Below are 16,303 nucleotides of genomic sequence, written 5' to 3' on the forward strand. Positions count from 1 at the left end.
TGAGGTGACTCCCTCATAATAGTTGAATGCTTCAATAGATTTTGGGAAACTGATGTTCTGCAATGATAGGCAGGCGGTTGGAATAAAATTCTTCATCCTTTAATTCTCAGAGCTTTTCATCAAGTGGGGTTTTTTTTAAAACAATCACTGGGGCCAGGCACAGCAAGCAATTATCTTTAAATTTCACTTCTTCTTCATCTATATACCTATGTGTTGTGGCCCAGCGGGAGCCGTTGGAGCTTCCACCAGACTCCGACAGCGAGGGGCCCTCTGAGTCGGCTCTGGAGGATGTGGAGGACCCTGGACAGGGTTCTGACTCCGAGCAGGGCACAGAGAGGCTGGTTGGCCACTAGGAGGCCCCTGAGCCTTGGACCAGTGGGGAGGAGACAAGGGAGAGTGATCCGGATGCCAGTAGTGAGCTGTTCCTGGATGTCCGGCATCAAAGAGCTAATAGGCGTCAGGAACAGTTGCGCAAGTACAGGAGGTAATTGCACTCAGCTGGTGGTCATTAGGCTCCTCTCCAGACTATAAAAAGACTGCTTGTGCACACGGCCCTCTTGCAGAAGTCAACGCATTGACTAAAAGTTGGAGAACTTTTGTAACTAGCTTGGCAGGCTGGATTGCTGCCAAGGTTTCTCTGAGTTGCTGCCAAGGTCTGAGCCGCCCTGAGTCTCTCGGGAATAGGACGGCATACAAGTTGAATAAACATTCCAAGATCCTTATCTGTTTGTTATGCTTTGTTTGTTCTGCTTGGCTTTCAGCCACCGAGGTTTTGGTTTCTTGCTATTAAAGTGCATTCCAGTTAAGCTTGTCTCGGCATTCGTTACTGGACGGAGGAGGGGGTCAGAACACCTATGGATATTCAGATCTGTGTGTTTGTATATGCGTGTGTGAATGTGTGTGTACATGTGTATGTGTGTATAGCTGTTTCATAAATTATTCTATTCACAAAGATCTTCAAGAGACGCTCACTACTGAGTCCTTTTTCCTCCTTCAGACTGCTCCAGAAAGTCTGAAATCTCCCGAGAAACCTTTCTAGAGTTAAAAAGCTCCAATTTCATCTTCAGTATAAGAACCCAGAGAAGGGCTGTGCTGCTAAAATATACAGTATTAATGCATAAATCCATAACACTTAAACCGAGAGTATTACATGCCATAACCATCACATTAGCACCAACCTTATGACAGAACATGAAACATCTTTAAACTGGACTTCACTTGTGATTTTATCCCAGGAAAATGGATAACTTAAGGAATACCTTTTAACTTTCAGTTTAAAAGCAACAGATTGAGAACCGTTACTATTTTCCAAATAGTCAGACACACTTAAAAAGATTGTATATGTATACAATGCTATTATATAATATGTAATTTAAGCCTCTTTTCCTGATTTCATCATTCCATGATTTAAAAATGAGTTTAATTTTTTAATAATGTGATATATTAATAAATTACGGTAATATAGACAGAATGTCTCTTCATCAAGAAATGCATTAAATCTACATTCTTACAACTATGAAACTGGAAACATACCGCTTTTCAGAGCTCAAAATAGGCTGAATTCCTCAAAAGAAAACACTGTGCTAAGAAAACCTAGGACCAATTCCTATCTGTGGCCATCTTAATTAATGAGTGAAGGTAGCTTGTGTCTTTGGGAAAAGTCGCTTACCCAACATTTTCTGCATCTTCATCGCACTCCGCTCTGTACTTGCAAACTCCACATTTGGAATGTTTTCTATGAATGTCTGTTCCAGATCCTTCGTACTCTAAAACAAAGCCACATCAACAGAATATTATCTACTGAATATTTCTAAAAGAGTGAAAAATATTTTTCAAATACTGTATTCTTCAGACTATAAGACGCACCAGAGTGTAAGATGCACCAAGATTTCGAAGAGGAAAACAAGGAAAAAAAATATAGTTTCTGGTCTCCGTGTGTCCGTTTTTTGCCTCCCCGGCCCCCAGGAGCACTCTGTAACCCTCCCAAACTCTCTGTGCATTCCATTTTTGTGAAAAACGGGGCCGTTTTTGGCCTCCCAAACCCCCCACGCATCACGTTTTTGCCCTCCCCAGCCCCCAGGAGCACTCTGCAGCCTTCCCAAACTTTGTGCATCCCATGTTTGTGAAAAACGGGGCCATTTTAGGCCTCCCAAACCCCCCACACATCCCGTTTTTACCCTCCCCAGCCCCCAGGAGCATTCTGCAGCCCTCCCAAACTCTTTGTGCATCTCATTTTTGTGAAAAACAGGCCAGTGTTTGGCAAAAACGGGACGCGCGGGGCAGGGTTTCGGGAGGCCAAAAATGGCCATATTTAGTGTGTATAAGACGCACTGACATTTCCACCCTTTTGGGGTGGGGGGGAGTGTGTCTTATACTCCAAAAAGTACAGTACATATTATACTTCTCTATAGACATGAATTAGATAACATTAGTCATCCTACCTGCATTCTATCACTTATTCTCATCATTATAACAAATTCTGGTCCCACTTTAGGCATGAAAGCCAACCTGACGAGTTGACTTTGGGTCTAGTCAGTGTCTCTCAATCCAATCCACCTGACAAGGGTGCTTGTTGTGGGGAAAATAGGAGGAGGATGGAATTGTGTATGTTCGCCATCTTGAATTACTTGTAAATGATTGAAGATTGGATAAAAGAATTCTTTAAAAAGTCCTGTTCAGAACTCACTGAATAGATAGAAAATATGCATGCTGTATATTCTATGGTCCTGAAAGAATCTAAATATTTAAAATAGCAAAAGTCTAGGAAGAACAACAATTCATAAAAACATAAAAGGCCTAGGGATGTATGGCTGTAAAACATTTTACTGAAGTGTATCCAGTACAGCTGAAATATCTAGATATATAGTGAATGTCAGGCTAATACCTTGAAATAACAACAGACCTATATTTTTTTAGAATTATATAATGCCCATACCCTTTAACTTATGTTTCTTATGCTAGTAATAATAGCACATAATTGAGCTGAAGCTGAATTATTTTAAATGTCACTGGTTACATTGGGAGAGTTATGCGTTCAACTTCTTTTCATTAAACAGGGAGATGCACTTAAATGTACACATAACAAGTATCCTTTAAACTATTGTGACACAACAGTGGCTGTAACAAAATTATATTAGATGTTATAGTAACATGGACAAGGATTTAAAAATTGGATTGCTGATCTGTTTTTTTTTTATCCCGTGCCAATAATCCATTAATAAGATTTCATCATGACAAGGATGTTTGTTTGGTTCCCCCCCCCCCATACAAGCTTGTTAAACTAGAAAAAACAGGATGTAATGTCAGCAGATGGCAAGGAAAAAGATATGAAAAATACCGTCTCTGCTTTATTTCACCAGGAATTTATAATACAACATCAATATATGTTTGGGTTGGACTAAAAGACCTCAGAGATCTCTTCCAGGCTTATGATTCTACATTCTACCGTGTTTCCCTGAAAATAAGACCCACACTTTTTTTTTCCGCTCCAAAATAAGTACTAAGGTTTATTTTCAGGGGAACACGATTTCAGGGTGATCAGCCCAACTGGGAGCCTCCCCCCTCCCGATGTACACACGAGAGGCAGCAAGCGCATGGGGACCGATGGTATATGGCAGGAACTGCAGCTCTCCAGTCCCTTGGTGCGCATACTCTGGGGTTGTGCAGCCCACACACACAGCCCAGGTGAGTTGATTCCCTGCCAAACAGCAGAAGGAAGCAGAGGGGGGAGGCAGGCAGACAATTCGGATGCACCATGCGAGCTGCAGGAAAGCTGGGAGTTGGTGGGCTGGAGTGGGAGGGTGGCCGCAGAAGGCTTGTCCATGTGGCAGCACCAGCAATAGAGGCAGAGGCGCGGGGTGGGACAGAAAACAGGTGATCCTGGTGCACATGGGCTGCAGGCAAGCTGAGAAATATGAAGATGGGTCTCCTGTGGCCACATGCTGCTCCGGTCCACCAACTCTAGGCTTTCTGTGGCCGGCGCAGTGCATTTAGATTGCATGCCTCCTCCTGCCGCTGCCTCTACCTGCTGCTTGGAGAGGTAATCAACTCACCTGCACTGAGCAGGTTGTGGCGGCTGCTAGATACCATGATTACTGCCTCCTGTGCTGGCCATACCACCCCCCTTCACTAGGGTTTATTTTTTGATAGGGCTTACACTAGGTGTACACTTAAATAGGGCTTATTTTGGGGATATGTCTTATTTTCAGGGAAACACTATATGCTTATACTTAATAGTATATACCAGTGGTTCCCAAACTTGGCAACTTTAAGACTTGTGGACTTCAACTCCCAGAATTCTCCAGCCAGCAGAGCAGAGCTGGCTGGAGAATTCTGGGAGTTGGAAGTCCACAAGTCTTAAAGTTGCCAAGTTTGGGAACCACTGGTATATAATATATGAATATAAAGTTTTTTAAAAACCCACTTTAATGGGTAAAGCACCGACACTTTGCATGTTATCTGAGGCAAAGATCTGAAAGCACAAAATTGTGTTTAGCAACTCACAGACGAAGCTCATCTTGTTTATGCACAGAACTGATAAAAACAAACATCCAACTCAAGTGTTTCTCTGACACGGTAACTTTTAAGTGTCTGAACTTCAACTTCCAGGATTCTTCCGCAATAAAGCTGGTTGGGGAATGCAGGGAAGTTGAAGTCCAGGCATCTTAAATGTTGCCCATATTGAAAAAACTTTGATCTAACTCCAAGTGATAAATGATCAAGCTTATTTCTCCACCCCCACAAGGTCATATACTCTTCTTTCTTTCATGTGAAGCTGTAGTTAATTTCAAAAATGGAATGTCTCTTGTATGCAACCCTAAACTTCCATTTCACTGCTTGTAACTGTATGAGGGGTACAGACAAACCTTACAAACAATTGGTCTGCAATAAATATTTGATAGATGGGGAGTATCAAAGAAGAATGCAAAATATTAAAAATTATTTAATATAACTAGTATTGGGCATTACCACTGTTTGAGTTTTAATATAATTAAAAGGAAGTACTCCTGACATTTCCCCCCAGTAATTGGCCAGCATTCTGACAAATGAGCATATCTTGCCAGAAGCTGAAGAGAACATCTCTGCTCAGTTCACCCTATATAGCAATTATAGCAATTAGACTTATATACCGCTTCATAGGGCTTTCAGCCCTCTCTAAGCGGTTTACAGAGTCAGCATATTGCCCCCAACAACAATCCGGGTCCTCATTTTACCCACCTCGGAAGGATGGAAGGCTGAGTCAACCCTGAGCCGGTGAGATTTGAACAGCCGAACTGCAGAACTGCAGTCAGCTGAAGTAGCCTGCAGTGCTGCATTTAACCACTGAGCCATATCTTCATAAATAAAATCTAGAAACTCAAGAGGGCTGCTTTTAAATTTCACTGATTACAATACCAGAACTATACAACAAGCCACCGAAAAAGAATTCCAAAGATCAGACAAAACCTTCAGGCACAAAGCTTTGTCAAAGGCCAACAATGTCACAAGAATAACTGGGGAGGATGTATATCAGTAATGCTATATAGTTAAAAAGAAAATAGCAATAGCAATAGCAGTAGACTTATATACCGCTTCATAGGGCTTTCAGCCCTCTCTAAGCGGTTTACAGAGAGTCAGCATATTGCCCCCAACAATCTGGGTCCTCATTTTACCCACCTCGGAAGGATGGAAGGCTGAGTCAACCCTGAGCCGGTGAGATTTGAACCGCTGAACTGCTGATCTAGCAGTAGCCTGCAGTGCTGCATTTAACCACTGCGCCACCTTGGCTCCTAAAGACATGCTTAGCTTCAAATCCCCAGAACCTTAGGAAATAAATGCATCCTGGAATACCAAAGGAACAGAAGATCTCCACAGAACCTTGTCCATTGTCCTTGAGGAGTCCTGGCTAACTGGAAAAGCGCCAGAGGATTGAAGAACAGATGTAGCTCCTCTTCATAAAAAGAAAAAAAGAGGACACCTGTGAGAGGGGGAATCTAACTACAATCTCCAGAAAGATATTAAAACAAGCAATAAAGTAAGCTATTTGTAATCACCTGTAAGTTAATGCTGTGATTGATAGGATCCGTCATGTTTTGTAAAAAAAAAAAAAAATAGTATGTGACACATTTTGTTTCCGCCTTGGATAGAGTAACTACTCTAGTAGAGAAGGGAACTACTGTGTATATAATCTGCCATGATTTCAACAGAGCTTTCGACAAATATTCACACGGTGTTCTCATTAACAAGCTGCTGATTTGGATAACACTGCAGTAAGGGGGTTCAACAGCTGGCTGGCAACTGCATCCAGAATTAATTGCATTCAGCATGAAATGGCTCTACGTTAAGTTCGAGAGCAGTTCACCATTGCAACCTGTAGGAATTAGTCTTGGAGCCAGAGTTTTTCAACACATTTATTAATGACCTGGATTGTGAGATTAATTGATTGCATATCAATTTGCAAATTATACAAAGTCTAGCCAAGATCTTGGTAACTGGAAGAGAACGCAGTTGATTTGAACAACTTTGAAAACTGGACTGAAAATAACAACGCAGGTTGAGCATTATATTTAGGGAGAAAAAAATGTAGGGCACCTATACAAGATGGGGAAGATGTGGTTTGAAAAGAAAACATCTGAGAAGGACTGGCAAGAAGCTGATCTACAGGATGGGACAACTTCTAGAAGAGCTAAAACAGTTGAAAGCTGCATTGCAAGCACTGCATTAAAGATACATGAAAGCGGTGTATTCCTCTCTCTCTCTTCAACACTGGAATAGTCAGTCATAGCTTACAACTCGGAATACTGCCTTTCCAAAACGTTATTAATATGTTAGAGGAGTTCAGAGAATCGACAGAAAGAAGACACAGGAACTTGAAGAAATGTCCTATGGGGGCTGGCTGAAGAAACTTTTGATGTTTGGTTTGAAGAAAAGAAAGTTTAGAGGAGGCATGACAGCTATCTTCGTAAAAAGAAACCACAGACAAGAGGGCAAAGAATTGTTTTTTATGCCCACAAGACACTAAGATGAAAAATAAGAGATATAGGTTGCAGCGATCTAGATTTCATTTAAATATTTAAATACATATAAAGAAAAACTCTCTAAATGTCTGGACAGTAGCAGAACAATTGAACCATGAAGGTTACGGGTTCTCCATCTCTGATTGAGACTAGACAGACATTTCTCATGGATAATCTGATTAGTTTTCCTGCACATATGTGGAGTTGCATTAGATCATTCTTATGGTCCTTTCTGACGCTACCACTGTAACTGAATGAAAAAATCTGATGCTTCAGTATTTATTATTATTAACAAATATTATACTGTGCTTGTGTGCGTGTGTGTGTATTCATTCATTCAAATATTCATTCTAGTATTCCTTCTCGCACGAGATATTAAAAAACAGTAGTTCCCCCTACGTGAGGACTAGTAAGTGAATTATGTTAAATAGCAATGGCAAAATCTGAACCGAAGCTTTTCGGTTTTAATCCAGACTTTCAAGACTTATGCTATATAAATTCCTAATAGATTGCGCAACATTTCACTTGGGGGGGATCATAATGTCCTGTTTCTAGTTAGAAAATCACTTCAAAATATACCTTTTCAAACCTCTAAAATGTCTAAAACATATTTCTATGTTTCGCTACATGACATACTGTATATACTCATAGAAATATGTAAATCTAATCATGAGAAATAGTTCTGCAAAGTGTGACAGATGGCAGTCAATTGTGTAGGACATGATGTTTATCAATTTATTAATCAGCAAAAGAAATCTGACACAGCTTCTCTACAATGACTAGGTTTTAGAAATGAGGAAATCAAAAAATTGTCAATAGTCTAAAAAGCTGCTTTTTCAAGATGAAACTAGACTCTCTAGTTTTTCTTTGAAGACGTTTTCCTTCTCACCAGTGGTGGGATTCAAATAATTTAACAACCGGTTCTCTGCCCTAATGACTATCTGGGTAGGTGGGGCTCGGTGGTCATGTGACTGGGTGGGCATGGCCAACTCAAGGTCATTCATGTCGATGGGCACTTCGCCTTAGCTGTTACAATGTAATAAGGGTTAACCGGAGAGGCAGTTTCTGTAAGCAGGACAATAAAGATTATAGAAACAACACCAGAATGTTTCCTTCCTGCCTTCCTTACAGGATTAGCCCTGTAAAGTGGAAAAAAAACAAAAGGAGATTTCTTCCAACAACCAGTTCTCTGAACTACTTAGAAAGTTACCAACCGGTTCTCCCGAATAGGTGCGAACTGGCTGAATCCCACCACTGCTTCTCACTCGCCCAAGAAGCTTCCTCAGAAGAATGGGAGGGAATGTAAGAGTAGGAAAGAGGGGAGGAATGGGAAGAAGAGGGGAAGGGTAAAGGGGAGGAAGGGGAAGGAGAGAAGGGAAAGGAGAGGAGGAAGGAAGGAAGGAAGGAAGGAGAGAAGAAAGAGAAGGGGGGTAGGAAGGAGGGAGGGAAGCAAGGAGGGAAGAAAGGAGAGAAGAAAGAGAAGGGGGGTAGGAAGGAGGGAGGGAAGCAAGGAGGGAAGGAAGGAGGAAAGGAAGGAGAGAAGGAGAGAAGAAAGGAGGGAAGGAAGGAGGGAAGGAAGAAGAGAAGGAGAGAAGAAAGGAGGGAAGGAAGGAGGGAATGTAGGAGAGAAGGAAGGGGGAAGGAAGGAGAGAAGGAGAAAAGAAAGAAGGGAAGGAAGGAAGGAGGGAAGGAAGGAGGGAAGGAGAGAAGGATGGAAGGGGAAGGAGGGAGGGAAGGAAGGGGAGTAGGAGAGAAGAAACAAGGGAAGGAAAGAGGGAGGGAGGGAAGAAGAAGTAGGACCGTTGTAAGATAAGATGGATCTATGGGATGTTAAAAAAGCAATCTTCAAGTATATTGTTAACAGTAGGGGAAAATTGTTCTAAATACATATTATTAATAACAGTTATGAGATCATATAATTGTGAATGTATATATGAAATTGATAAAATAAAATAATTTTTTTTTAAAAAAAGAAGAAGCTTCCTCAGAAAAGCCAAAAGAAAAATCAGAAAGTCGAACTTGCCTCTTGAAAACGCAGCCTTGGGACAACAATGACCTGGACGATTGAGAATCTCCACCGACAAATTATCCAACCGAAGAGAATACATGAAGCTCAGGGTTGAAATGTGGAGCTTTTGGCGCTCTGTGAATTTGATTGCGTGCTTGCAAATGTTTCATGATCCAACTAGATAATATCAGCACTAGTGAGTGTGGGATTTACTCCCTGTTTATATACAGTAGCTTGCCCTACCAGTATTGATGGAGCTGTCGGATAGTAGTTGATGGGGGATATGGGACAGTTGTAATTCAGGTGTTGATCCTTGCTTATCTGAATATAGGCAATAGCAATAGCAATAGCAGTAGACTTATATACCGCTTCATAGGCCTTTCAGGCTGCTAAAGAGATATATTCTGGTCTTTTGTTTCCTTCTTAACTTTTTAATTGTCTGTTTAGAATGTTGTTTAAATGTTGTTTATGTCCATGTGTCTACTGACAGCTGATTTGTCCAAATGTTAAGTTTTGGGGAATTCCTTATTGTTTTTGGACTTAACTTGGTCTAGGGTGCTCACAATTTCCCAGTTGAAACTATAGCAATAGCAATAGCAGTTAGACTTATATACCGCTTCATAGGGCTTTCAGCCCTCTCTAAGTGGTTTACAGAGTCAGCATATTGCCCCCAACAATCCGGGTCCTCATTTTACCCACCTCGGAAGGATGGAAGACTGAGTCAACCCTGAGCTGGTGAGATTTGAACAGCCGAACTGCAGATAACAGTCAGCTGAAGTGGCCTGCAGTACAGCACTCTAACCACTGCGCCACCTTAAGTCTATGCATAGGTTATGAGTTGAAGGAGTTTTCATCATATCTTCTGACTACTAGTGAGTGTTCAGGGATGCATTCTGCTGCTCTTCTGCTGTCTGTCCTACATCACGACTGATTGCAGTCTTTATAATATAATGTTTAGATGACTCCCTCAGGGGTGGGTTTCATTTTTTTTACTACTGGTTCTGTGGGTGTGGCTAGGTGGGGATGGCAGGTAACTGAGTGGGCGTGGCCAATTTGACATCACTCATGCACATGCACACTCAGTCACATGCCCCCACCTAGCCACGCCCACAGAACCGCAAACATTTCTGTTTTGCCAGCTGGGAGGCTGGGAAAGAAATCTCGCTTTCCCTGCTGCTGCAAAAAGGCAGGGATGGTGGCCCAGGGATCACTTCCCTTACCGCTCCCTGCCATTCGCCCCCTCGCTGCTTTCCTGGCAAACTAAGTAGGCGGGGCCCACTTGATCCTGAACAGTGGTGGGTTTCAAAAAATTTTGGAAGCTCTTCTGTAGGTGTGGCCTGCTTTCCGGGTCCACTGGTGGAACCACTGGTGGAACCTGCTTTCCGGGTCCACTGGTGGAACCTCTTCTAACTGGTTCAGTAGATTTGACGAACCGGTTCTACCAAATAGGTGCGAACTAGTAGGAACCCACCTCTGGACAAAGGTGTCATCTACACATGTTGGATCCATACACATATGATTATGTATGAGAGTGCTATATTTCCTAACCACTGCCTTATGGCCTGCTATTAGTCCTGAGAGTGTTGATATTTGTCCTAAATCTAAATCCAAGCTAAATCCAAAAGCACAAGGGAATTCTTGGAAGCTGATGGCAACAAATCAACCATCAATAAAGATAAACCACGTTTATAAACTATAAAAAAAAGCCAAGAAAGAAACAAGAACACATCCTCTCTATCAGCCTACACCCAGATAAGCGGGGATCAACACCAGACAATCAAGCAGAAAGTAATACCCTAATCGAAGAACTATCAAGGAGAAAACTACACCCTCACCAAAACTGGCAGGGCAACCAGGGTATATAAATAGGGAGCAAAACTAAACTCACTAGCACTGATGATGTCACCTAGTTGGGTAATGAAACATCTGCAAGCAAATATCCATACTCAAGACAGCAAACAACTACTCCACAACAAAATTATTTTAATAATAATTAACATGACTATCTGTATTGCAAGCACAACATTTCACCAGTTCAAAAGCTTAGAGTGATCAATTGCCATCTGTCCTCAATTAAATCTGGGTTAGTTCTTAAGTATCTAATTTAAAGTTTATTTAGGTAAATAGGCACTCATTCTGGTTAGCATTACATAAAAAGAATAAAGAATTAAACTGCTGGCAATGAGCCATCACTCTACTTAAGAAACACAGAATAGGAGGAGTGCTGGGTCTCATCCTAGCTATTTGTTCCAATAACTCTTGGTGGCCTGATCAGATAGGTTTCTTAGCTTCTGCTGAGAGATGGAAAAAAAGACAAGATGAGTGGAAAATACCATCTGAAGGAAGCCATGCTGTCCTTCTTTTACAAAGCTGTGAGTCTGTGGGAGGCTGGTTCATATGTAATATGCTGATAGTCTAAAATGAACCTGGCTTTATTTGTCATTTAGTATTACCAGATCAGTTTAGCAGCCTCCCTCTCTGTACCTACGATTCTAATTTTGTCTCGTCTTGCTGTTTCACACAGCGCAAAACACAAAAGAGGTATAAAGAGAATTAGCACAAGGCATCATTACGCAGACAATGCTTCCCATCACCACCGGTTTCAAAGGACTGCTAGCGAGAACAAGATTTGGGGTTGTTTTCTCTCCTCCTTCTACAAGGCTGGGGAAATAATTTAGACTACTTTTATAGATCAGAATAAAGGCAGCAGATTGTAAGCTTGTATGGACATATTTCTTCCCCAGGAATTTTTCTTCCTTTTATTTTTTTTTTTACTAAAAGGAAATTAAGCTCTGCTGAAGTCCTCAACCCACTTACCCAGGAATTGCAGAAAGTCTTAAGCTTCATTCAGATATACTCAAACATTACATTTTTCCCTAACCAACAATTTACTGTTATAAGTAATGTAGCCAGAATACCTCTCTGTACCCTGTACAGCCAAATTATCAAAAACTAGAATAATCTATGAATCCTGGCACAAAAAGGCTCTTCTGTCCATGATACTTGTTTTAGTCCTTTGTAGATTTTCATATGTGCTGGATCACTCACATACTCACTTCTGCTGCCAGCAGTTTAGACATTAATGCTGTGTGTTGCATTATTTTGAGAGGACAGCACATTTACACTATTATACTAGCTGTATACTCACTACTCACTAGAGCCGAGGTGGCGCAGTGGTTAAATGCAGCACTACAGGCTACTTCAGCTGACTACAGTTCTGCAGTTCGGCTGTTCAAATCTCACCGGCTCAAGGTTGACTCAGCCTTCCATCCTTCCGAGGTGGGTGAAATGAGGACCCAGACTGTTGGGGGCAATATGCTGACTCTGTAAGCCGCTGAAAGCCCTATGAAGCGGTATATAAGTCTAACTGCTATTGCTATTGCTACTTTACATTGTAGCCAAGTGTCATTTCTTCAGTGTTGTCACATGAAAAGATATACTTAAATATTTACAAAATGTGAGGGAGTGCACTCATTTCTGTGATATGCTGTATATTCTCTACTATTAAAGTCCATCTCTGACAAATATGCAAAGGACCCAAGTAAAATATGTTTAACCAGAATGCTTTAAGCATGCACTTAATCTTATTTAAAAACCTTATTTAAAAGTGCTCTCTTTTAACCATTCTTTCCAAGGAAAGTTTTTTTTTAGAAAAATGAGATTCTAGAAAATTTGTGCCAAGGAAAATAAACTCGTATTGACATTTCAAGCTGGATTTCAGCATTCATACAAATGAACAAAATAATCAATACTTACCTCCTTCTCCTGATCCAGAGCCATTATCTGGAGGCAGATAGAGATAGAGATAGAGATAGAGAGAGAGAGAGAGAGAGAGAGAGAGAGAGTGAGAGAGTGAGTATTATTCAGGATGGCACATTTTCCTTTTATTGTACATTTAGAGATATACACTAGAGAAAACAGAATTGCATAGTTATAGACAAAGAACTCTTTTTTTTCCAAACTCAGAAGTCACCTTCAATTGTATCTATCATTACTTTTGCATTTACAATGTACATTCATTTCTCTCTCTACGTTGTTTAAAAGGTGGGAGGGGATGGTGGGAGAACTGATAATGAAACACATCTTGGCATGATTTACCAAAAGAAGAGTGATAAGCAGCTGTAGGAGGAAAACACGTACGTGTGAATGATGGAAAGTGCAGACTGTAATTAAGCATTCTTAAGGCTCACAGTTCCTATTCCCTTTCAGCTCTTTTACGATAATATAACTGTCTAATTAAAAACACTAAATTATAGACACGATCTGTGTAATTGAATGTGTTATATACTATTTGGTCATAGCATTATTATTGTTTTAATTGTTTTTGTCTGATTTATAGAGATTTTTAAATACTGTTTTTGTTCTTAGCTTCTCAGAATTAATATGCAAGAAGGGGAGCCATGTAATTTTTCTAAAATATATAAAATAAAAACAAGCACATTCACAAGTTAATCCATTGGAACCCCACAAATGTTTACCTCTGCACCCTTCCAAAAAGCAGGCACTCAACAATTAACCTTCAACAACTTCCTACCATTTCATAGCCTGCCAAGGCTACAATTCAGAGGTTTATTCAACAGATGTAGTATCAAATTACAGAGGAATTGCAGACTCAACTGAACATATGATGCCGGTTAAAACAATTCTGACTTAGTCCAGATGAACCAGAACCAATCCTTCCCTTCCAGCAACTGAAACCTTTGGCAGAGATTCCACTTAACCATTCGTTCCCATTTGATTAGATTTTAGCCCCTTAAGAAAAATGAGCATTCGGATGTGTATGTGAGAAATTCCAGAGGAAGATTGATTTTCATGGTGAAAAGTGTCAAAAAACTGTTTTTAACTTCGCTTCAACACCCAAGGGAGGAATGGAACAGCATAATAGAGACGGAACAACTTTGAAATCTGTTCTCTCTTGATCAAACCAGTAAAATACTGTGGTACCAAACCATAGATATAATGGGGGCAAGACTAATAGATACTATAGTGTTCTGACACACACACCCTCGTTCCATACCAAAGCACACTCCAAGCCAGAGATAAATTACAGCATTTAATTAACAGACAAACAGGTCCTTGGCAGAAACTCAGCACAGACAAGCTTGGGCAGCAATAAACAGATAAGGCTTGGCAGCAATCCAGCCTGCCAAGCTCATAACAATGTTCTCCGACATTCGATTCTGTGTTGACTTCTGCAAAGAGGGGCGTGTGCACAAGTAGCCTTTTTATAGTCTGGAGAGGAGCCTAATGACCACCAGCTGAGTGCAATTACCTCCTGTAATTGCGTAATTGTTCCTGACACCTAGTAGCTCTTCGATGCCATGCATCCAGGAAAAAACTCACTACTGGCTTCCGGCTCATTCTCCCTTGTCTCCTCCCCACTGGTCCAAGACTCAGGGGCCTCCTAGTGGCCAACCAGCCTCTCTGCGCCCTGTTCGGAGTCAGAACCCTGTCCAGGGTCCTCCACATCCTCCAGAGCCGACTCATAGGGCCTCTCGCTGTCGGAATCTGGTGGCAGCTCCAACGGCTCCTGCTGGGCCACAACACTATAGCATGTATCCAATGGAATAAATGTAATGTCAGATAAAGAACTGCTCTGTTTGTGGGTCACAGTTCAATACCCCAATATATGAGATACATATATCCTCCAAGACACCTCTGTCGGTAGTGAACCTCCCATAACAAAAAGGAGGACGGAAAGATACATCAATGAGCCAACAAAATGACTGCAATTCATTTCCTAAAACTTTTATAAAGTGACTTAATGGAAGTTGCCCAGATAACTGTTCTCGTTTTATTTTTTCCTTCTTTCCGTTTATATCTTGATCCTTCCTCTAGAATTTTTCTGCCACTGTAAATAATACCTTCTAGAAATAATCTACCCTGCATTTAGTGTTATGAAAATGAGCCTGCAACTTGCAAAAAAAAAAAAAAAAACACGAGAAGGATAACAGTGATCTATTAATGAAATAAGAAACACAAAAAAATCTCTACATCTGAAGGAAAGGTAGTTTATATCAAAGAACTTAATTAAGCTGCACATAATGACAATAAATCACCCAACAGTAATGGCCAAGCTATTTTTCTTGTCAAAATTACTGTACAATTTGTTTCTGGAATATCATGATTTAACCTTAAGCCAGTGTTTCTCAACCTTGGCCACTTGAGGATGTCTGGACTTCAACTCCCAGAATTCCCCAGCCAGCGAATGCTGGCTGGGGAATTCTGGGAGTTGAAGTCCAGACACCTTCAAGTGGCCAAGGTTGAGAAACACTGGCTTAAGCTATTCAATGAAGGTTTGTTGGTGCAACTACTCAAGGCATTGAAGTAATGGAAATGGCATAGACTTTTCTCATCTCCTTTTTTGTTCTTCAAACAATTAGTAAAAATGGAAGCATACAAGTGAAGTGGAGGCCATACAAGACCCTTTAACAAGCAGTGCAGATTGTGGAAGGTAGATAAATCCTCCAGAGCAAATGTACCATGGAAAATGTTCTCTTTACACATTAAACTTGATTACCTTCATGTGAGTCAATTCCAGTTTTCTTTTGGAAATCGACGAAAACAATTAAAAAACTCTTAGTTTGTGATTTACATCACTTTGAAAATTGTGAGTAAAGATGATGGATGAAATCTTCAGGTTCTCTCCCCCCCCCCTGCTTTACCAGCATTACTTTCTTATGTCTAGAAATAAATAAGGGAGGCCCTTGATCGAATAATAAATTTGGTAGTTTTTCAAGAATCAAAAGACCCATGGTTTTTTTTGGGGGGGGGTTGGTATTACAGACTAAAAAGGCTACTGCTCTGCAAAGGAGAACTGTTTTAATTGCCCTCAAAAGACTTTAAAAACTCATGTTTTGGTCACAATAAAGATGCAGTATTAGTCATTCCCCTGGGAATTCTGGGAATCTAATCCTAGCCCATCAGCCTCAGAGACAGCAAGCCTCTAAATACCACTTCCCCGAAAACCACAGCAGAGAAGAGTTATTGATCTGATGCTCTTGTAGGATTCATCAGACCTATTTGTTTAGTCACTGTGGGAGACAGGATGGGAGACGAAGTAGGTTTAAAGCCATGTGCAAACAAAACGAACGCGGAGAAGTCTAGTTATATGGCCAATTTCAGCTTAAGTTATAAACAGACTGCTGATACCTTGTTGAACCGCTATCAAGCTTTATATTTTATATCAAGCCAAGAGCATTTACCTATCCTGAAAAAATTTCTAAATAGGTGGAGGTCTAGCCCTCTCCTGATTGGGTGCCTGTTGTGTTCCTTTTTAACTTTGTTGTGTCCCATTGTT

The 16,303-nt window shown here is 40.8% G+C and overlaps 1 protein-coding gene across 1 annotated transcript in view; it reads right to left on the minus strand.

Moving 5' to 3' along the window:
- TMEFF1 (transmembrane protein with EGF like and two follistatin like domains 1) overlaps positions 1 to 16,303 on the minus strand; it is a 116,701-nt gene that overhangs the window by 36,741 nt on the left and 63,657 nt on the right. The window contains exons 4-5 of the mRNA XM_032220137.1: positions 12,760 to 12,786; positions 1,670 to 1,766 (exon numbers count right to left, since the gene is read on the minus strand). Of these exons, the coding sequence (XP_032076028.1) occupies positions 1,670 to 1,766; positions 12,760 to 12,786 (124 nt within the window). The remainder of the gene's footprint in view (positions 1 to 1,669; positions 1,767 to 12,759; positions 12,787 to 16,303) is intronic.

The sequence above is a fragment of the Thamnophis elegans genome, chromosome 6, assembly GCF_009769535.1.
Source record: "Thamnophis elegans isolate rThaEle1 chromosome 6, rThaEle1.pri, whole genome shotgun sequence".
In the NCBI taxonomy this organism is placed as follows: domain Eukaryota; kingdom Metazoa; phylum Chordata; class Lepidosauria; order Squamata; family Colubridae; genus Thamnophis; species Thamnophis elegans.